The sequence below is a fragment of the Phycodurus eques genome, chromosome 5, assembly GCF_024500275.1.
Source record: "Phycodurus eques isolate BA_2022a chromosome 5, UOR_Pequ_1.1, whole genome shotgun sequence".
NCBI lineage: Eukaryota > Metazoa > Chordata > Actinopteri > Syngnathiformes > Syngnathidae > Phycodurus > Phycodurus eques.
The window spans coordinates 25,359,054-25,381,271 of record NC_084529.1 but is presented as its reverse complement, the minus strand read 5'-3'; the positions used below and the strand labels follow the sequence as shown (position 1 = coordinate 25,381,271).

The 22,218-nt window shown below is 37.5% G+C and overlaps 2 protein-coding genes across 5 annotated transcripts; one reads left to right on the top strand and one right to left on the bottom strand.

The window, feature by feature from the left end:
* The first annotated feature begins 1,073 nt into the window (after window positions 1–1,073).
* On the top strand, window positions 1,074–8,853 carry LOC133402743 (nucleobindin-2-like). Of its 4 annotated transcripts, none has more exons than XM_061676803.1 (13): window positions 1,074–1,174; window positions 2,219–2,368; window positions 3,322–3,429; window positions 3,517–3,649; window positions 4,191–4,294; window positions 4,368–4,553; window positions 5,508–5,598; window positions 5,672–5,730; window positions 6,275–6,367; window positions 6,597–6,686; window positions 6,900–7,073; window positions 7,160–7,211; window positions 7,990–8,853. In XM_061676803.1, the coding sequence occupies exons 2-13, from the start codon at window positions 2,219–2,221 to the stop codon at window positions 8,061–8,063; spliced, it is 1,314 nt and encodes a 437-aa protein (XP_061532787.1). In that variant the 5' UTR covers window positions 1,074–1,174; the 3' UTR covers window positions 8,064–8,853. The 4 variants fall into 4 exon arrangements, with proteins under 4 accessions (XP_061532787.1, XP_061532785.1, XP_061532786.1 ...); XM_061676801.1 differs by having other exon boundaries at window positions 2,216–2,368; XM_061676802.1 differs by having other exon boundaries at window positions 1,074–1,178.
* Window positions 8,854–10,988: 2,135 nt separating this feature from the next.
* si:dkey-10o6.2 (uncharacterized protein LOC100124608 homolog) lies at window positions 10,989–16,691 on the bottom strand. The gene is made up of 7 exons (XM_061677074.1): window positions 16,482–16,691; window positions 14,952–15,076; window positions 14,369–14,435; window positions 14,079–14,226; window positions 13,265–13,407; window positions 12,485–12,595; window positions 10,989–12,218 (listed from the first exon to the last, which is right to left on the bottom strand). Exons 1-7 carry the CDS (start codon window positions 16,632–16,634, stop codon window positions 12,012–12,014), a joined length of 954 nt encoding a protein of 317 aa, XP_061533058.1. The 5' UTR covers window positions 16,635–16,691; the 3' UTR covers window positions 10,989–12,011.
* Between the last annotated feature and the right edge of the window lie 5,527 nt (window positions 16,692–22,218).

The window sequence follows — 22,218 nt, the reverse complement described above, 5'->3', positions numbered from 1 at the left end:
AATATATGCAAGAAAAAACATTTATATTTGATTATACTGTGCAATAATTAGAGGTGTACAGCTTAATCAATTAATCGACAATTAATCGATGATCAAATTAATCGACAACTATTTTGATCATCAATTAATCATTAAGAGACCTTGTTTAACTTAAAAGGGTCGAAATATTGAAAATTTCAGCCTCTCAACAGTAAATATTCTCAGATTTCTGTAGTCGTCAACAAAAGCAGACTGATCTTTGCATTAAATCAAAAGAAGACATTTGCAAACTGCTTTTGTTTTTGGAAAACAATGATACAGACGAAAGTACTAAGTCATAATGAATTTATTTTTGGTGCATTTTCTGCACCATTATTTTAAATAATAATAATTATTATTATTATTGTTATTATATAATTATTATTTTAAATAATGTCCGATTTTTTAATAAAGGGATGTAATTTAAAAACAATCTGAATCAGCGATTAATCGAAAAACTAATCAACAGATTAATCAATGATTAAAAGTAATTGTTAGTTGCAGCCCTAGTAATAATGTATTTTATTTGCTCAGCGTTTTACATGGCTTATGTACCTGAATTAAAGTATGCATTAATTTTATTAGCTAGTCATAAACACACTTGAAAATTAAATGCAAATATAATGCACATAATAATGTACAAACGTAAGTATATATAAATATTAATAGAAATACACTCAAATCAATACTTTGATATACATATTGTAAGAGTTGAAAAAAAAGATAATACAACTTCTGTCCAACGCTATCTGTAAAACACGCACACACACACAAACACACACACACACACACACACACACACACACACACACACACACGCACACAATAACAATAAAATGCTTCAAATCTTTTGAAGTTTCATAAAAATGCACTGACTCCACCCACTCGATGGTTGACCGAGCGCCACGTACGGTCTGCTTAATCAGATCACCAACAGCCTAATTGACGGGTGAGTGGTCCAATCAGCACTCAACGCGACTGCAGCGCTGATAGACCGCCCAATGGGGTTGGCCGTGGGCGGGCGTCACCATGGCGACCTCCCCCGGCTAGGAGGTGGATGCCACGAGCGGCTTGAATTGGTGGCAGGCGGCAGGTGTAAACATAAACAAGCTAAGCTAACAAGACGCTCGTTCAAGAGTCAAAAGTGCATCTGGAAGTAAGTAAGTATTATGAATGAGCCTTCTTTTACCCCAGCTTTCACCCCAACAATCTACGGTTTGAAGCTTGTTCTAGTGGTTTTATGTACATAGCAGAATCGCTTCAACAGGCAACATATGGAAGTCGTTTCTGTGTTAACAGAGTTGACGGTTCACTGCGTTTGTAAACGAAAATCATAACTATCCGACAGATGCCATGTTTTAAAAGGGTTTTCACCTCCTAACAATGTACAGTGCATCCGGTAAATATTTACAGCCCTTTACTTTTTCCACATATGTTACGCAGTTAAAGCATTATTACAAAATTGAATTAAAGCATATTAAAATGTGACTCAAAATCCTACACACCCCTTAAAATGAAAAGCTAAAAAATCACATGGACATAAGTATTCACAGCCTTTGCTCAATAATTTGTTGCTGCATCTTTGGAAGCCATTATAGCCTCAAGGCTTTTAAACAATATGCCACATGCTTGGTACAACCCATTTTAGAGCTGTTTCACGCATTCCTGTTGGCAGAACCTCTCAAGCTCCATCTGGTTGGATGGAGAGACAATCCTGTCTCATGTTTGCAGATAATTCCTTTGACTTCATGCTTGGTTTGTGCTCTCACATCCATTGACAAGTTCAGGACCTTACCTGTAGACAGGTGTTGTGTGCCTTTCAAAAATCATGTCCGATCAAGTAAATTTATCACAGGTGAACTCCAATTAAACTGTTAAAACATCTCAAGGATGCTCAGTCGAAACAGGATGCACCTTAGCTATTTTGAGTACTTATGTGATTTGGTAGTGTTTTATTTTATTTTATTCCACATTGCTGTAAGGGATGGTTGTTTGTAGAATTTTGGGGGGGAAATGAATTTAATGAATTTGGGAATAAGGCTGTAACATAACAAATTGTGGGAAAAGTGAAGTGCTGTGAATACTTTCCGGATGCACCGTATGTACTGCACATTGTACTTTATCGTGTCGTCCCAACCTCGTCTGCATACTATTTGTCAATATTTATCTTAAAAGGATACGTTTCTATGTTCCAAAGCAGATGGCAATGGTGCGAGGTAAAGCGCTGGCCCATTGCGCTCTGCTTCTGCTGAGTCTGTGGCTGTGCATGAACTCACTGCCCATTAGTGTGGACCAGAGCAAAGAGAACACAACCTCCAAACAGGAAGAACTGGATGCCCCACAAAGTTCAGTGAGTCACTACACATTTTTATTGAATAAATTAAGATATAATCGCTTCACATAAAGTTCTACTTCCTATATTAATGAGGCAAATGTACAACCAAGTAAATCTTTAGTTCCCGGCCCATTTCGGAACAAAACGTGAGTGAGCCTCACTTTTACAAAACAGTGGGACTAATTTACATAACAACCCCCCCACACAGTTTCTCTGCCCTATGACATGATCAGCTAGGTTGAGTGAAGATCTAGAGCCAATTTTAAGTGACGGCCACTGGCTACAATATCTAGTAACACTGAAACAGCCACATACCGCATAGAGTATGTGCAACACGCCTGCTATGATGTCAAAGCCAGAAGGTAAGCAGGGCTGCATTGAGATTTATTGGATGTGCAGATTAGAGCTCGCTAACAGTGTTAGCCTTTGAAAAGCAGCACATATTTGTTTGAGGGGTATTTCTATTTGGTGATGTGTCCATATGCCACATATACACAGTGTAGTGTATGAAGTGCTGTCTCCAAGAGTACATTTTTTAAAATTTTGTCGCTCCCCTCCGCACCTTGGGCTCTGCTGCCTGGTTGTCATGGTAACAAAAGCTGGACTCTCACTTGCATGAGACAAGGGCGGTGCCTAAAAATGACCTAATTTCAGCGAGACAAATTACTTGGAATATTCTGACGAAAGCATGTTCATGATCCGAGAACTGTCTTAAATTTTGAAAAGAATTGTACAATGTCTCATTTAAAACATTACCTCTGGAGTTTATATAGGTTTGGTGGTGACTGTTTGACCCTGAATTAATTCACTTTACACTATTTTCCATTGGGAAAACTTTGGTTGGAATGAGAACAACTTCACAGAATTGTTTGTGTTGGACTTGGGAGGTTACACTGTACATCAACAGTGATGCATGCTGTGTATCTAGGTTCACAATCGTAATGCGGTCCATTTGGTTAATCTCTCAGAGCACCGGGCTACACTATGACCGCTATCTGAGGGAGGTCATCGAGTACCTGGAGAAAGACCCACACTTTCGGGAGAAGTTAAAAAATGCCAACATGGATGACATCAAGGTAAAGTCTGGTGGGCAATGGGGGGATGGGGAGCATCTGTTGAGTCACATGCTTGTTGTGCCCCTGAGCTGTTGTGTTAACTCACAGCAAGGCAAACTTGCCAAAGAGCTGGACTTTGTCCACAACAATCTGCGCACCAAGCTGGACGAGCTGAAGAGGGAGGAGATGAACAGGCTGCGAATGCTCATAAAGGCCAAACTCGACTTGGTGACGGGGGATGGTAACTATACAGTATGTTGTTATTGCGACTTTCGGTCTGCGTCCTCATTGTTGCACATGACGTGTTGTAACGTACATTGGCTGTTGAAATATCGGATGTGGCTTTAAAATTGAATACGACAAGATGGTGACTTCATACATTTGAAGTTGAATTGCAAGTACTACTTTACTTTTTTACTCTATTGTGTAAAGAGTGCACAGGGAATAACAGAGGAACAAAAAAAAGTCCCATTTCATTATGTGGTTACAATATACAGTACACATGTGGTTGGTAGCACATTGTAGCTACTGTGAAACGTGGAGGAGGCTCGATTATGTTCTGTGCATTCGCCACAAAGTGTCATGCATCTGTGCATGCTTCAGTAAACTCTCAAGACTATCAAGTTATTCATTTTGATGGTTTCAAGTTAATTTGGAGATGGCTTTAAAATGGAATACCTTTTTCAGCTCCTTCCACAGACGTTAGACTTTACTGTTGGTAAAGGGTGTCTACAGCAAAATCTCCTTAAATAGAAATATAAGGAAGGGTCTTTTCCTCACAGGCTGGAAAGTGGACCACCAGGCCTTGCTGAAACAGTTTGAGCACCTCAACCAAGACAACCCGCACTCGTTTGAACCAGACGACCTGGACCGCCTCATCAAATCGGTATTTAGCCTAAAGAAAACTGATGTATGTAGGTATATAAGTCATGTATAAGAGATACTGGCCGCCCCGACAGGCCACTAAGGACCTGGAACACTTCGACGGGGAGCGCCACGATGAGTTCAAGCGCTACGAGATGATGAAGGAGCACGAAAGGCGGGAGAAGCTGAAGGTCATGACGGAGGAGGAACGCAAGAAGGACGAGGAACGCTACGAGGAGATGAGGAAGAAGCACGCTGACCACGCCAAAGTCAACCACCCGGTAAGCCAGCAGGAGTGGGAAGTGACCAGGTTTTACTGTACTTCAGTAGGTTTTTCAGGCAGGCGTCTGTACTTTACTTGAGTATTTATCATTTATTTATTACAATAATTTTGAATTCATGTTTCCGCGGAAAAGAGGGGAACAATTTAAAATGTAAAGAGTCTGCATTAAATCATTTTATGATGCTCAGTGGTCACTTCTCATTTCAATGACAGGTAAATTGGTAAGCCAGTTTGAGTTTGTTGGAAAAATATATTTTTTCCTGATAATATATATTATTCTATATAAAATGATAACAGTTGCTATGCTAATATATAGCAAGATCACAAACTGGGTAGAGAAAGCGCTTACACAGCCCTGTGGTCGGGTAATATTTTTTGAATGAAAATTGCTAAAATGCTCAAAGTTGGTATTCTAACATACAGTATAATAAGATAGAAACCCTCGTAGAGGAAGTACTCAAAAGGATTGATAAAGATTTTACATTGTGCCTTGCGGTTGGGTACTATTTCAAATGAAAATTGCCACAGTGCTAACAGGTGGTATGCTAACATATAGCAAGATCACAACCTGAACAGAGAAAGCGCTGAGACTGATTGATAAGGATTTTACAATGTGCCCTGTGGTCGGGCACTTTTTTTAGAATGAGAATTGCTAAAATGCTAACATGCTAACACTTTGTATGCCAACATTTTTATTTTTAAAAATATTTTTAAATTTAGCAAATTAGCAAATAGAAAACAAAAACATGTACATAGTAAATATTTAGATGCCATTGAAAATTAATGGAGTTGTTCCTTAGGCATAATAAGACAATATTGCTAATTAAGCCTCTCTTTCAGCCAACTAGCATTTTGCTTTAGCACGTGCCTAAGATGATGCCTGAGTGTGTGCGTGCGTGTGTGTGCATGCGTGTGTGCATGTGCATGTGCATGTGCATGTGCATGAGTGTAGGGGAGTGAGGACCAGCTGAAGGAGGTGTGGCAGGAGTCCGACGGTCTCGACCCAAACGACTTTGATCCGAAGACCTTTTTCAAAATGCACGGTAACCTTGACACATTTAACACAAATAAATCTCTGTTGTATATAAATCATTCATATTTGGAATGTGTGCGCAGACAATAATGGCGATGGTTTCTTTGACGAGAACGAGCTCGAGGCCCTCTTCACAAAAGAGGTATGACATCACCCCATAATTGATGTTGCTTTTTTTGTTTGTTTCTCTAATGGTTAAATACACCAATTTGTATAAGTTCTTTCACCAAAATGACATGGCTCTCAATTCATTTTCAAATATCAAAAACAAATGGAAAAAATAGGAAAGCACCTTATTTCTTTAAGATGACAAATTATATTATACAGTAAGCATATGTCTTTTGGTTCTCTAGATTGTATTTTTATCATTAAAATATATATTTTGTTTTAGAAAATATTTTTTAAATGTTTTGTATTTTAAATTATTTTAAAAAAAAAAAACACTATTCATTCATATATTAGAGTATTTCATGTTTCGGGTATAAAAAAAAAAGGTCAAATCAAAAGAGTTCATTGAAGCACTTCATGATACTGGGTAGTGTAATATGTTTTTGCTCAAATTAATGTATGATTACACATCTTGAGGTTCTCTAGACTGTAATATTTTTAACATGAGCAATATATTTTTATCAAGAATGGAAAAAAAATGTAATACTTACAAATATTGATTCGAATACGTGTTCAAGCTGGAGAAGGTCTACAACTCCAAGAATGAAGAAGACGACATGGTGGAGATGGAGGAGGAGAGGCTACGCATGAGAGAGCATGTTATGGCCGAGGTAGTATGCTTCATTATTCAGATACACAGTGCGTCCACAAAGTATTTATAGTGTTTGTCTTTCCCACATTTTGTTGCGCTACAGCCTTAATCCAAAATGGGTTAAATAAAAATTTGCCCACAAACTTCCATTTTTGGAATAAAGCTGTGACGTAACAAAATGTGGAAACTGAAGTGTATAGTGGAAGTGATGAGGGGTTTTAAACAATGAGCACTCACAATGCGTTCAGGTGGACACCAACAAAGACAGACTGGTGTCACTCGCAGAGTTCCTGGCGGCCACGAAGAAGCAGGAGTTCCAACAAAAGGAGGGGTGGGAGGTAAGCATTCCTTTGCCGAGCCAATCAGAAGCAATATTGATTAAGGTAGTGGTTCTCAAACTTCTGACAGCAAGTATCACCTAAAAAAATACTTAGCACTCCAATTACCACCATCATGACCAACATTTAAATTCAGTAGTGTAGTCGGCAGTGTTTCCTTTGAACACTCACTGGATTAAGGCCTGATTGTTTGAATTGATGCGCTGCTTCCAGACCTTGGAGCAGCAAAACTCCCTGTTCACCGAGGAGGAGCTGGCAGCGTACGAGCAGCAGCTGGCCAATGAGGGCAAGATGATCCTGGAACAGGCGCTGGAACTACAGAAGCAAAGGGAGGAGCTCCAGAAGAAGCAGGAGGAGCTCAATGCTCAGAAGCACGACCTTCAGCAGGTCCTTAAATGCAACATCCCCCAGTCGCAGGAAGCCATCCGCCTTCCCGTTTGATTCATTCTGCTTTTTTCCTCTCACTATTTAAGGCCATGGATGAACTGGAGAGGAGAAAAGGCCAATCCAAGCCTGACATCAAAGGTGAGGACAGTGAACCCAGGGATAGGGTCTGGACCCAGCAACAAATAGTGAAAATCTGTCATGAATGACCCCCCTCCCCCCAAAAGTTTGTAATTGCCTATAAATGCCACAAGATGGTGGCAAAGGACTACTTTAGTCTAAATAAAGCTCAATTCACTTCAGATCGTTTCCTTGGCACCAAGGTGCCACCAGATGGCGCTCAAATAATAGTTTTTGTTTTGGCCTTGGCACGTTTGTGTATTTTTGGGGGGAACCTATCCTGTTACTTGCTGTTTTTGTAAAAATTCCAATTACTACTTTCCTATGAGGCATTTTGTGACTCAGTGATACATATAGTATACTCTCATTTTTACAGTAATCTGTTCGCAGCTAATCATTTGTTTACTTCCACCACCACGATCCAGACCTTACCCGGCCGGTTATCAGCGCTAGATACTCCTCCGCCATTTTCGGCGGCATTTAGTGGCGTTACAGAAGGAGCACCGAAATATGCAAATAGATGGGAATAGGTTTAGTTATGTTCTACAGAAAAACGTGCGAGTAAGTGACTTCGCGAATGGACGGCGGTTCACTGCAAGTTATTATTAAATGTGACTAGAGGAGCCGGAGGAAAGTCGTGATTGGAGAAAGGAGGTGAAGCCTAATGTCAATCAAATGCGGTTCTCAGGCAAAATCCAAAATTCCTTCAGTTTTCATGCTGTGTGAGCAACAACCAATGTAAAACCTTGTGCTTGTGACAAGGTGATGATTGTTTTTTTTTTCTTTGTTATTTTTGCAGATTCTGTAGCAACAGGAGCTGGAAGTGAAACGGCGTTAAACGGGCACCCGTCTCAAACGCCTCCTGTGCTCTGACACTCTTAACGGGTCCCAACAGTGTATGTGTGTGTGTTTGTCGTCATTTCAACCTTCTGTCCTGTCCAATTTTGTGTTTGTTTTAAATATCACTGGATAAAAATAGGGTTGCAAACAGGTGGAAATTTTCTGATGCATTTCCAGGGGAATTTAAGGTGGGGAATTTTGGAAGTATACATGCGAGGGCATAACACTACCTTAATTGCTCCATTATAGTTTTTTCCCTGAACTCGAGTGGAAGCGTGCTCGTTACTCAAATTTTGGCTCACAATACAAAGCAATAGAATTGACCAAGTGACAGCTCCTAATGCCAAAAACTGGTAAGTTGTCAGCACTCGTAAGATAAAGTAAGCCGCTACAGTGAAATCTGGTTGTATTAGTCAGTGTTAATGTATGTGTTGGTACATTTCCTGTTTATTTCCATAAATTAAAGTTTGAAATTTTTAAAATCCTGGAATTTTGCAACCCTAGATGAATTTGGGCTGAAAATGGCTGCTTTTCTTTACACTGTAAATTGTTGCCACTGAAACTCAAGGGGAAATGATTCAATGTATTTATTAATTTAAATCTACAGCTACTGTTGTTATGACAACCACATCCCTGAAGACCTTTACACTTCCTGTACTTTAATGGATTAACTAATTCTATTTTTGGAATGAGCCCTTTATGGTTTATTATATATGAATGCATCTTTTTCCCATCACATCATACTTTCTGTGCCTCAACATTTCAGCATCATCTTGTTCTGAGAGACAATAAAGTGAATGAAGCAGCAAGTTTATTGTTTTGACTTAAACTTTTTGTGAGTTTTTTTCTTCCAGTGATGGCAAGTGACAATAACTATAGAACAGGAAATGGAACTTACTGTGACATAGAAAAGGGTCTGGCTGCTCAGTACAATATGAGCAATGCCATAAATTAAAAACATACACAAATAAATTTGACCAAGTAGATGCTAAGATAAATACAAATTCTAGCTATAACTCTAAGACTCCACAAGGTGACAGTATGGCTCAGCAACGCTCTCTTACGAGTCTATCAGATGTCTTCAAAGGGGTGAGCGGTTTTACTTTAGTTTTGTTATTATAGCGAGGTCAACTTCACATTACACTTGTACGGCAGTTAATGTAAAAGTGAGCCCGTTTCAAAATTGGAAAAAATTAAATAAAATCCATCCATCCATTTCTTGTACCACTTATCCTCACTAGGGTCACAGGCGTGCTGGAGCCTATCCCACCGATCTTCGAAATACAACCCCAATTCCAATGAAGTTGGGACGTGTTAAACAAATAAAAACAGAATACAATGATTTGCAAATCATGCTCAACCTATATTTAATTGAATACACTACAAAAACAAGATATTTAATGTTCAAACTGATAAACTTGATTGTTTTTAGCAAATAATCGTGAACTTAGAATTTTATGGCTGCAACACGTTCCAAAAAAGCTGGGACAGGTGGCAAAAAAGACTGAGAAAGTTGAGGAATGCTCATCAAACACCTGTTTGGAACATCCCGCAGGTGAACAGGCTCATTGGGAACAGGTGGGTGCCATGACCTGGTATAAAAGGAGCTTCCCTGAATTGCTCAGTCATTCACAAGCGAAGATGGGGCGAGGTTCACTTCAGAAAACCAATGTCAGTAAATACAATTCAGCGCTATAACAGTAGGTGCAACTTGAAACTCTACTATGCAAAGCAAAAGCCATTTATCAACAACACCCAGAAACGCTGCCGGCTTCTCTGGGCCCGAGCTCATCTAAGATGGACTGATGCAAAGTGGAAAAGTGTTCTGTGGTCCGAGGAGTCCACATTTCAAATTGTTTTTGGAAATTGTGGACGTCTTGTTCTCCGGGCCAAAGAGCAATAGAACCATCCGGACTGTTATGGACGCAAAGTTCAAAAGCCAGCATCTGTGATGGTATGCGGCTGTGTTAGTGCCAATGGCATGGGTAACTCACACATCTGTGAAGGCACCATTAATGCTGAAAGGTACATACAGGTTTTGGAGCAACATATGCTGCCATCCAAGCAACGTCTTTTTCATGGGCGCCCCTGCTTATTTCAGCAAGACAATCCCAAACCACATTCTGCACGTGTTACAACAGCATGGCTTCGTAGCAAAAGAGTGCGGGTGCTAGACTGGCCTGCCTGCAGTCCAGACCTGTCTTCCATTGAAAATGTGTTGCGCATTATGAAGGGTAAAATACGACAACGGAGACCCCGGAATGTTGAACAGCTGCAGCTGTACATCAAGCAAGAATGGGAAAGAATTCCACCTACAAAGCTTCAACAATTAGTGTCCTCAGTTCCCAAACGTTTGTTGGTTGAACATGATTTGCAAATCATTGTATTCTGTTTTTATTTATGTTTAACAGAATGTCCCAACTTCATTGGAATTGGACTTCGAGATTAAAGTCATAATCAAAAAAGAATAAAGTTCAATATTGTCAAAAATGAAATTCATGCCTTGAAAAAAAAAGTGTTTAAAAAAAAAAAACACATTTTTGAGGAAAAGTGCTGTACATTTTTCAGAAAAAAACTGATGAAAAAGTCAAATATTTTCATAAATTAGTAGTTGTTTTTTTTAGGGAAAAAAAGTAGTATATTTTGATGAAGAAGTTGCATATTTTTGACTGAAAATGTGCATTTTTTCTGTGAAAATCAAGCAAATATTTTTTCAAAAAAAATACATTTTTGAGAAGTCATTCTTTAAGAAGCCTATTAAAAAAAGCATATATGCGAGGAAAATGTTGAATAATTTAAGGAAAAAGTCAAACTTTCAAGAAAATTTTTCGTAAGGTTGTATATTTAAGAAAAAAGTAACTCAATTTAACTTTGAAGAAAATGTTTAAGTAAAAATGTAGTATATCTTTGAGAAGAAAAACACATTTTTCAATTAAAAATTTTGTATAATGGCAAAGTTGTATATTTTCATGAAAAATGTTGTATATTTTGGCACCATGTTGACCGACTGGTTAGCACATCTGGCTCACAGTTCTGAGGCCCCCGGGTTCAAATCCGGCCTCGCCTGTGAGGCGTTCGCATGTTCTAATCGCGCCTGCGTGGGTTTTCTCAAGGTGCTCCGGTTTCGTCCCTCATTCCAAAAAAAACATGCAGGTAGGTTAATTGAAGACTCTAAATTGCCCGTAGGTGTGAATGTGAGTGTGAATGGTTGTTTGTTTATCTGTGCCCTGCGATTGTTTGGCGACCAGTTCAGGGTGTACCACACCTCTCGCCCAGAGTCAGCTGGGATGGCTCCGGCACACCCGCTGATGGAAAAATTATCATGTGAAAGTTATCATGTGTTGTGCTTTTCTGCTTACTTCGAGTTAGAGAAACGTTTTATCACTGCGTGCAAAGCTTTTTCCCACAGGATGAGTCATGTGCTTGTAGGTGCAAGGACAAACTTGAGCCGAGGAGTTTCCCGTTTCTTGATAAGACGCATATAAATCTTCTACTGTCTCGACCACAACAAAGAGTGTTATGTGCTGATCACATGAGTTGCAACAAGCATGTATGCCCCCACCTTTTAGACGTTGTAACTCATGTGTAACAAGGGAACTGCCCTGAGGAAATAAAAAGAGAGGGTTCGGCAGAGTGAACTTAGAACGGGTTGGAGATTGTAACTAAGTGCACTCTTGTCCGTCCTCCTCGCAAGTCTGAAAACTGAACTGCCTCTGTGTCTGTCTTGTTTTTACAAATGTTCTAGGTGTCTTGAACCTGACAACCGCGACCCTAGTGAGGATAAGCGGTATGGAAAATGGATGGATCGATGTTGTATATTTTAGGAAAAAATATATTTTAAAGAGATTTAAAAAGTGATAGTTGAAGATTTTAAGTAATTTCAAGAAAACAAGTTGTATATTTTTGAGAAAAAGTTAAATGAAGGTAACAGTGTTCCATGATTTCCGAATGGAAAAAATGGTTTTAATTTCGATTGCTTTCCTACTGAGATCCAATACGACACGGCAAATCGTCATCGACGTAGATGTAGCTCAAGCGCTCTGTAAAGTAGTCTCCGGCCCGGACCGGTGGGTACTTGTTTGACCCGTCGAGGCAGGAGATCACAGCGTCGTCGTCCGGCATGAGGAAGAAAACCAGGGACTGGCGTGGACTGGAGTCATCGGCGGAGGGCAGCAAAACTCTGTGGACCTGATGGGGCGACACCAGCAAGAAAATGACCATAACACGACACCCATCACGAACAGTACAGTGTTCCCCTACTTTAGCATGGTTTCATTGTAAAAAATAATGTTTAAAAAAAAAAATATATATATATATATATATATATATATATATATATATATATATATAAAAACCTACATGGGATCTCTATATTGCAGATTTTCACCTGGCGCTGGTGGGCCTGGAACGTATCCCCCGCTATAAACCGGCGTTCACAGAAAGTATGCCCTTACCGCAGAAACAAAGCGGTCGCTAGTCCAACGCTGCATCATGTCGGCGATATTGAGGAGAACGGTCCCGGGGATGCACGGAACCAGGATGAACTCACCCGAACGTCCACGCACCTGCACAATAGCAGAAGTATGGCCGTTTTTGGAACGAAATACATGCTTTTTTTCCTAAAAAATATATAAATATAAATATGTTTCCAAAAACATACTCCTTAAAAAAAAATTTAAATTACAGCCATTTTTCCCTAAAACATATACATTATTTTTCTCAGAAAAATAAGTTATTTTTCATTAAAAGTACATGCTTTTTTTTCTAAAATAAATTCAACTCCAAAATATTTTTTATCCCTAAAATATACATGAAATGTAAAGAACATTTCCCAAAGAGACCTTATCTAAAATACACCTTTATTTTTTTTACATGCATTTTTCATCAAAAATAAATTTCAACGTGAAAATGTTTTTTTCAAAAACAAACATTTTTCAAAAACATTGTTTTTTTTTCTCTGAAATAAACTCCTCTCAAATTACAGTATATGCCTTTTAGTCTTAAATAATATGCATTATTTCATAAAAATATACCCATTTTCTTCAACAAAAAAAAAAAACAAAACAAAGAAAAGCCTTCTTCCTCAAATATATAAGCCTCTTTATTCAAATATAAAATATGCATCTAAAAAATATTGTTTTTTTTTTCTCAAAGATATAGCTTTTCTAGAAAATATATCTGCATTCTTCTAAAAAAAGAAAAAAAGAAAAAGCTGCCTTTCAAAAATACCTTACCTGCAGTCCTTGGGATTGCTGGAACAATAAGGTGATGCTCCCATAGTCCGAATGCTCCCCACATCGCAGCTGACCCTCCTTGGCGAGCTCACTCTTCACCGGCGGGTAGTACAGCGAACGCATCGTCGTGAGGTTCTCATCATCTACGAAAAGAGGTAGGTGGTACATTTTAGGGCAGGGTTCCCCAAAGTCAGGGTCGGGGTCCCACAATTATTTTTCCTGAAAATATACAACTTTTTCCTGGAAAATATACTTTTAAAAGACCAAAAATATACTTTTAAAAGACACACCTTTTTTCCCTCATGAATATATAGATTTTCTTCTTGAATATCCCAATTTCTAAAAAACAAATGACTTTTTCCCTAAAGAATTAAATACTTTTTTTTTTTTTTTTAAATATAGCTTTTCTATGAATTATTTTTTTTCAAGGAAATAAACACCAATTTGTTTTTGTTTTCAAAAAAAAAAATGCCCTTTTTCATAGAAAATAAATTGAAAATTTTGTTTTTCAACTAAAAAAAAGAAAAACAAAAAAAACCAACCCTTTTTTAAGCATTTTATTTATTTATTTTTTAAAGCAGCTTTTTCCCCCCTAACAATTATATTGATAATTTATTAAAAATATCACTACTTTTTTTGTTTTTTTAAAGTGTTTTTTCACAGAAAAATATTTGGCTTTTTTTCCTCAAAAATAAACACCTTTTCCATTGTAATTGTTTTTTTTATTATTATTTTTTTTTAAATAATATACGCCTTTTTTCTCGAAAATATACAACTTGATCATTTCAACAATCATAATATGACGAGCGTTTACTTTCAATGTGGCGGTGTGCACTCAGGAAGATGTCGGGGTCTACATCCAAACTGTGGGCTATCACCTTCAAAATGCGCAGACTCAGCTCTTTGCAGCGTTGGAAAAAGACCGCCTGGGTCTCTCGGAATCCCACCGAAGTTGACCATTTCTAGGCAGAACAGAAAATGATGAGTTTGACAAAGTTAATCAGTGACACTGTCTGTGACTCTATCATTTGTTTATCAGACGGGATGATGCAAGTGGAGCTAGAAAAATGTGCTTGTACTTTAATCCCAAAAAAGTGTACTTACTATGTCAGGGTTTAGTGAAGTCAAGTTGAATGACTCTTTTAAATCTTCTGGTTTGTTTGGATCCACCCTAAAATAAAAAGCACATGCACATGCACAATACACAAACACACACACACACGTGTACAAAAGTTGCATAGACTACATCATATTGCTACTATTGTATAACTCAAAGGCATGTTAACTTTTGGTCCCAACTTTTGATTTGTCAACTGTGTTTTACTGAAAAGATTGTACAATGGAGGAAAACACAATTTACATTTTCATTAAAGAAAACTAAATCTACAACATTAGCACCACTTCCCTCCATCCCTTTTCCGTTTTATTTATAGTAACCCAATTAACAAATTATTGAATGAGGTAAATGAATGAACAAAATAAAATTGAATTTTTTTTTTTTTAAATTATTACAGGACTTTTGATAATGTAAAGGTGCCAGGATGAAGGACCTTGAAGACGCATGAAGTTGAATTGATTTCTCTGAATGTCAATGTGAGGATTACAAGGCTGATGTTTGTATGGCTGGTCAGCGTATAAAGTGCAAGTATGACTTTGTGACTCCACTGAATGTCCATAGAAACGTCACCCTTCTGTCCCGAGGGGTAGCCAGCCGTGGACGACGCAGTTTGGGTAGGTTTTCCTTCTGAACGGTTGCTTGAGGTCATCTGGCTGCAGGAAGAACCTCATGGAAGCATTCATCACACCATCCACCTGCACAAATGGATCAAAGAATGGACATATAAGCTTTGTATATTTACCGAACTACCCGGAGAAAACTCTCTGGCTTCCTCCCACATTCCAAAAACATGCATGTTAGCTTCATTGAAGACTAATAATTGTCCATCAAGTGTGAAGGTGAGTGTATCAGTGCCCCTCCAAACAAAATACACACACACACACACACACAAACAAATCACCTTTGACTTTTGAGTATTTGCTCAGTCACTGCTGATAAGATGAAAAAAAAAAATGCAACAATGGGAGGTCTCCTTTCTTTACAACCACCCATACATTTTTTTGTCAATTTACTGTAGTTCTAAAGATTATATAAAAAGGACAATTTTCACTCGTTTATGGTGCACTTTAATCTCAAAAATATCTTTTTTAATTGAAAATACACTTTTTAAAAAATATTCAACTTTATTTCTCAAAACTATTATTCTCCTCAAATATATACAACTTTTTTTGAGAATAATCACTTTCCTAAAACAAAACAAAAATCTACTTTTGTGTATAAAAAAAGATACTCCCTAAAAATATATCACAAAATAAATAAACAAATAAATACAAAATAAATAAAAATGCAATTTATAAAAACAAATAAAAATATTTCTCTACTTTTTCTGACTTTTTTGTAAATGACCATTTCTAAAATAACAGACTAACTGCACCCAAAGTTTTTTTTTTTTTTTTTTTTTTTTTTTACAAACTTTTGTCCCAAAGCTTTTTTCAAGGACATACAACTTTATTCCTCAGCACGTTATATACACGTTTTTAATAACGTATATATAAATTAAAATATACACCATCCCCCCCGCCCCACCCCCCAAAAAAACTTTAAAATATACCACTTTAAAACAAGACTTTCAACAAAAACATTGTTTTTTCCTGAAAATATATAGGTTTTTGTTTTTTTTGCTGAAAATACCTACAGTACCCTTCCCATTAACCGTATCGGTAGACTGCCAGAACAACCATTTCGCAGAATTATTATTATTCGTGTAGCTCAAACGTGTTATCGTGAATAATAGTGTTATCCTAAATTAAACGAGAGCTCAAGACACAGGTAGGAAAAAATATCATAAGGTTAATATTTCATATTTTCTGCAGCACGGACATGCATTTAAATACATTTTTTAAAAAATGATTGTAGCAAACCTGTTAAAAAAAAAAAAAAAAAAAAAAAAAAAAAAAATTGTGAATCCAATAATTCCCCCAAACCTTTAATGTCTGTATTTGTTTTAAAAAATATATATTTTTATAGACAACTACACCATCAAATGGCATCTCAAACATTGTGTTTTTATGACAACGGTCCTAGTATCAAATGCAAATAAAAGCTTCTTTGCTGTTTCTGTTTCTGTTGAAGTTTAAGGATTGAAATGTGTTGTATCACCTCCTCCTGCGTGATGCCAGTATTCTGCAGAAAGACAAATCCCACTTGTGTGAAAGCATTTTCTAACTGCGTGCTCAGTTTGTGCAGATCCGCGCGGGTAATATCTTCCACGTCGAGGCTGCACGCGCCGAAGTCCACCACCGGGATGTTCATGGCGTCACTTCAAGTTTAAAACCCCAACATTTGGGGGGGAAATAACAACAAAGTAGAAATGCGACGTGGCAGCTGGCTTTTAAGGTGTCGGAGGAGGAGGCAACTTACGTACGTCATGTGGTGCAAAAGGGTTGGTGCTGGTCGTTGAGCAGTCATGTGACCATCCCCGGCTGATCAAAGAGGCGCTGACAGAATCATTGTCACCTAAACTTTAAAAAAAAAACACGTTTTTTTCCCAATTAAATAATCAATTAATTGTTGGTAACCAGATAAAAACTATTAGTTCAATGAAAGATTCAACATAATGGTTTAATCATCTATTTTGTTAAATCATTGGTTAATTATCATTACAATATTAATTATACAATGTTATTCTAAATATTAGTAATGAGCATCAACAACTACGAATTTCATAATTTTCACTTCTTTTTTAATTCAGTTATTTCATTAAATAATGACTTTATTAATATAAAAACAATGAGAAATAATTTAAAAAATGTCAAATGTTGTCAAAAAATGTTGACATTTGTTTTATAAAATAAAAGGTTAATTGTGAGAATGATTTAGTTTACATTCATTTTTACTTGGAGAGTTAGTAACAGTGACCTCTCCTGGCAAAAACCAAGGCTGCATATCATGTTCTATTTTCGAATAAAGATAGATAAATGATTGGATTATATTATTGATCAGTATTGAGGGGGGGAGGGGGGAATCACAATTTGGTTGTGATTATTTGGGATGGGGAACACTCAAAGGTTTTAATTGAGATACCTTATATTTTCAAAAATCTTTGGATCTTGCTTTTCAGTCACGTGGACCACCTCCATCCAATCAGAGTAGCAGGGACCGTGACGTCACCGTTATCAGCTCACCTTTGGATGCCAACACACACACACGAACACAGGTAATGTGAACACAATACAAGCAAACGTTTTCATACAATTTTACGCCTACAAACACAAGAATGTCGAGCTCGAAGGAGAAAGAGTGGAGCATCTCCTTCGCTGGCTGTGGTTTTATGGGCATTTATTACGTGGGCGCCTCTAGCTGTATCCTGGAGCGGTTCCCTTCTCTCATCCGAAATGCACCCAAGATCTACGGGGCATCGGCGGGGGCCCTGATGGCCGCGTTCCTCACCACGGGAGTCCCTATGGGTGAGTCATCAGAACACTTAATTTATCTTCATTTTTATTATTATTATTATTATTATTATTATTATTATTATTCAATGCTTCCATTTCGGGGTAAATTGTCCATCATCGTGTCGGCATACGCCGGCGAGAGCGATCTCTGCCCCCGAGTGAACACAACCGGCTTCCGCCAGGTGCGCATCAAGAACGTCAGCATCCAGGTCAACTTGAAGAACATGTACCGGGTGACCAGAACCTTCTTCCCGCCAAAGCCAGAGGTGAGACTGTGAATGACTCTGAGGAAAAGCGTTAGCGCGAACACAGCACGAGGGGTTGCCTTGGTAACGATAGTGACCCTATTCTCCTTACTGGTGTACAAGTGATTTAAATGCCTTTTAACATTTTCGTGCAGATGTGGATGATGGTTATAATAATAATAATCATAATAATAATTAATAAGGTTAAAATATTGGTATTATTTTTATTGGTATTGTTGTTATTATTGTTATAATAGTTACTTAATGGATTATGGGAGGGTTACATAATTAAAAAAAAGGTTATAATGAACCATTTTAAATGTTATTTGTTATTATATTGTCTAATTACTTATAATTAAATGTCTTGCACAATTTAAATAATCAGAATAAATTTTACACATTTTACATTTAAAAAATCAATGTATTCTATGAAATAATTGGTTGAATAATTATAATTCATTAATTATTAAAAATATCATAATGATAATTAATGTTGTTGTTATTATGAAATTATTAAATTATGTTTTATTTACAAAAGGTCACTGTTTATTTTATTATTTTAATGCAATAATTACTGTGTAAACTAAAACAATTTTCGGGATCGAACGGAACATGTCTTTTCGAGGACCCTTTTAGCTGCCCAACAAGGTGCCTGACACAGCAATAATAGGGAATGACTCTCTCTGTCTGCATTGTACTGCCTGGGATATTTCTGTCTGATATCTTCATCACAAAAGCAGACAGGTTTGAGTCTCCCTCCTGGCTCTTTTGTTGTAATGCAGAAATCCAGCCTAGGAGGCGACAGAAGTTACAAATAATTGCTTTTAAAACAAATTGTATCGTGTTGCATCTTGCGGCAGATTAGAATCGTTCGGTAGAGTTGTGATTTAATATTTAATTTTTAAATTGATTTTTTTTTTCATCTTTGTTGTCTGTATTCTTATCAATTATGCTAAGTGAAGCTAATTTTTACAGGCCATGGCTGAGATCTGCCAGAACGGCTGGACGGATGCGCTCCGCTTCCTGCAAGACAACATTAAGGGCAAATTCCCACTAACTTATTGTTAATAAAATCGATAAATCTTGATTTGAAAATTCCCTGCGCAGATTTTATATACTGTGAACCTCCCCCAAGGAGTTTGGTGGCCCTTTCACCCAAACCAGCATGTTGTAATCTGGTTGAGGTACCAGTGAAAGCTCTGGGGTCCAGTAAGGAGCACTGGTGGCTAAACCCGTGCATCATCGAGCACCTCCCAGTTAACCTAAAAAAAGGTAACCAATAATTTACCCAGTTGACTCTGACATGGGGGCTCCACGAAGTTGTGTGCAGCCATGTTTATGTTCCGCGGAGTGACTTATTTGTTACGTCCAGTCTCCCTCATATCTTTTGATTTGTCGAGATGGCATCTTTCATCACGATTTGCGTTCTAGTTAACTCTTACTTGGTGGCTCCACAATGTTGTGTGCGTCAATCTTCTTAAGTGTTGGGGAGCTACGTGACCTATGTGTTCTATCTAGTTTTCCTCTGACATTTATTACCCGGAGATGCCATTTTACAGTGATCAGTGCTCCAAAATGAGATTCTGACGTTTGGTCGCTCCGCAGTGTTTCGTCCTTACAGTTAATAAAGGACTGCTTGTGTATCAGTGTTGTGCGTGTCGTGCAGACAAGCGCACCGTGGTGGCGGTCCCCTGTCTCACATATCCAAGCTGCTTCTGGTCAAAAGTCCCTCCGCCTTCCTGTGGTTCCCAAGATCACTAGCACAAAGGTGACAGAGCGTTTATTTTTGATTGTTAAAGATGCCCAATGATTTTTTAAAATCAAATCCAGTCCAAGGCCAAGCTAGTGGCAGTAAAATGTAAAAAAAAAAAAAAAAAAAAAAAAAGTCAGGTGTTCGCGTTTTGGGGCAGAGCAAGATCACTGCTGATTTTGAGGTATCATACCAAGAACCTGATGTTGCAGAGTGGCACACAGGCTGCCGGACCTGTGCCGGAACCTGAGCTGGCTCTACAGCGCGGCGGAAGCCTTCCACAAGAATGTCTACCACATGGACGATAACAAAGATGAGGAGGAGGATGAAGGGTATAGTGAAAGATGACCTATGTTGAAGATTATGGATGTATTAATTATTATTATTGTGTGTTGCAGGGTGGCGCCAATGGTGCAAAGATGCTCCAGCCTGCCATTGGGCCTGAACCTGTCGGCTGACCAGGACGATACTACGCCCATGTCCAGCTTAGCGTCCAATGAAATAGATGCATACATGCCCCTAACTCCGCCCCCTACTCCCACCTTGAAGCCGGAGTTTAGAGACATGACATCATAAGGTCTGAGGAAGTTATTATAATTGAATAAAACGGTATTTCTCGTGACGTTCATTTCAGTGTGAGGCGGATCAATGTACTACGATAATGGACTTGAGTAGGTATTATTTAAAGACTCTGTAAAAAGATAAAAAGTCTTATAAATTTGACACACAATAGAGATCCTCCCCAACATACAAAGCTTGCCTTTCAATTGAGCTGTGTCACTTCAACATACAGTACTTCCTTGACACCAATTCCTATTTTGACAGGGCTTTTGACGGGATATTTTGGCATCTTAGGGCATTTCAGAACGAGCACAAAAAAACGTGAATAGATAATTTACTGATCACGTGATCAAAAATGATCCATAGGTTAGTTTTTCCAGTGACTCGCTGGGTGAGGATAGATTACTCAGGAAAAACACAATTGAGGTGAATAGTGAACTGCAAATATGCGGGGTATTACCGGATACACTTCTTTAGTTGACTTTTTTTTTTACAGGTGCTGTGATTAAGGGCAAATAATTTGAGGCAGGAACAAAGAAAATGTATTCGAAAGCAATATTGGACATGTACTGAAGTAAAGAAAGAAGGCAGAAATGTAGTTATAAGCAAAGAAAGAAATGATGCAAAATTAAAAGGGGGAGTGAAGATAGGAAGGCGGTCAGGAAGGAAAAGACAGTCTGAGGAGAAGCAAGACAGGAAAGTCGGTTTCAGTCAAGGAAGTAAGGATGCAGTGAACTGTGAGGAAAGGTAAGAAGGAAGCAAGTCAGGAAGAAAAAAAACTGAAAATGTTATAAAATGAAAATGTTTTAAAGTATATACCTACTTTTGACCCATACGGATACATTTCTCTTCAATTGAGATCATACGATAGTGTTGGTGAGGGTGCAGGGACGTATTTGAATATGCTTTGGAAAAATAAAGTGCTGAGTCTTAGAGAATGAATAACTAGTGGCCCTTCCCCTTTACAGCGTCCTAGTTAGATAAACATGTTATTTACTGTATATGCTGTTATGAAGCATATCATGTGATGTGATCCTGTGTTTTCAAACATTTGACACGAGGCTGACGGGATTGACTGTTCAACCTCAACTCCCGCTTGATAACTCCATAGTCAAAATGACGAAAATAAGAAGGGAAATAAGAATATGGAGGAAAACAGCAGTGGGAAGTAACATTCTATTTACCTGTGTACCTGTAATACAAACAACATAAAAATCATACAAAAGCATAATTGTCAGAGTGCAATCCAGTGTTGTCAACATGTTTGTTATCTATTTAGTGAGCCTTCAAAACGTTCATATTGCACAAATGTGGAGGGTTGTTTGTGCTGAAATTAAATTTGGAGACAATTACATTCATTTAAATGTGACATTTATTAACTTATCATTTTATCAATTACACTGTGAAGTATAATCTTTGGTAATCATATTTATATTTATAGCTTTATATAGTGTATATATTTTTAAATATTAAAAAGATGTTATTTGATGGCATTTGTATTTCCATATTACACTTTTATTCATTTAATACAACATTATTTTTATCATTACAATGATTAAGATAACATTTACTACATTTATAAAATCATTATAAATATATATAAAAATATATATACAATTATACATTTACTTTAAAATTAATTAAAACTATAATATCCTTAAATAATATAATATTATAGTCATAATTATAACAATATTGTTTGAGATTTTATATGCCCTTCAAACTGGTTACTTTTTCCATAGATTTTTAGACATATACTTTTACCTGTAATATTTTACAATAAGCTATACTCATCATATATCTACAACCCCAATTCCAATGAAGTTGGGCCGTTGTGTTAAACATAAATGAAAACAGAATACATCCATCCATCCATCCAATTTCTG

Coding starts and splice junctions, on each gene's coding strand:
- LOC133402743 (XM_061676803.1), top strand. CDS start 2,219: ATGGCAATGGTGCGAGGTAAAGCGCTGGCCCATTGCGCTCTGCTTCTG. Junction 7,074..7,159: donor AGAAGCACGACCTTCAGCAG/GTCCTTAAATGC, acceptor TCACTATTTAAG/GCCATGGATGAACTGGAGAG. Junction 7,212..7,989: donor ATCCAAGCCTGACATCAAAG/GTGAGGACAGTG, acceptor TTATTTTTGCAG/ATTCTGTAGCAACAGGAGCT.
- si:dkey-10o6.2 (XM_061677074.1), bottom strand. CDS start 16,634: ATGAACATCCCGGTGGTGGACTTCGGCGCGTGCAGCCTCGACGTGGAA. Junction 12,596..13,264: donor AGCAATCCCAAGGACTGCAG/GTAAGGTATTTT, acceptor GCTATTGTGCAG/GTGCGTGGACGTTCGGGTGA. Junction 12,219..12,484: donor GCGACCGCTTTGTTTCTGCG/GTAAGGGCATAC, acceptor TCGCCCCATCAG/GTCCACAGAGTTTTGCTGCC.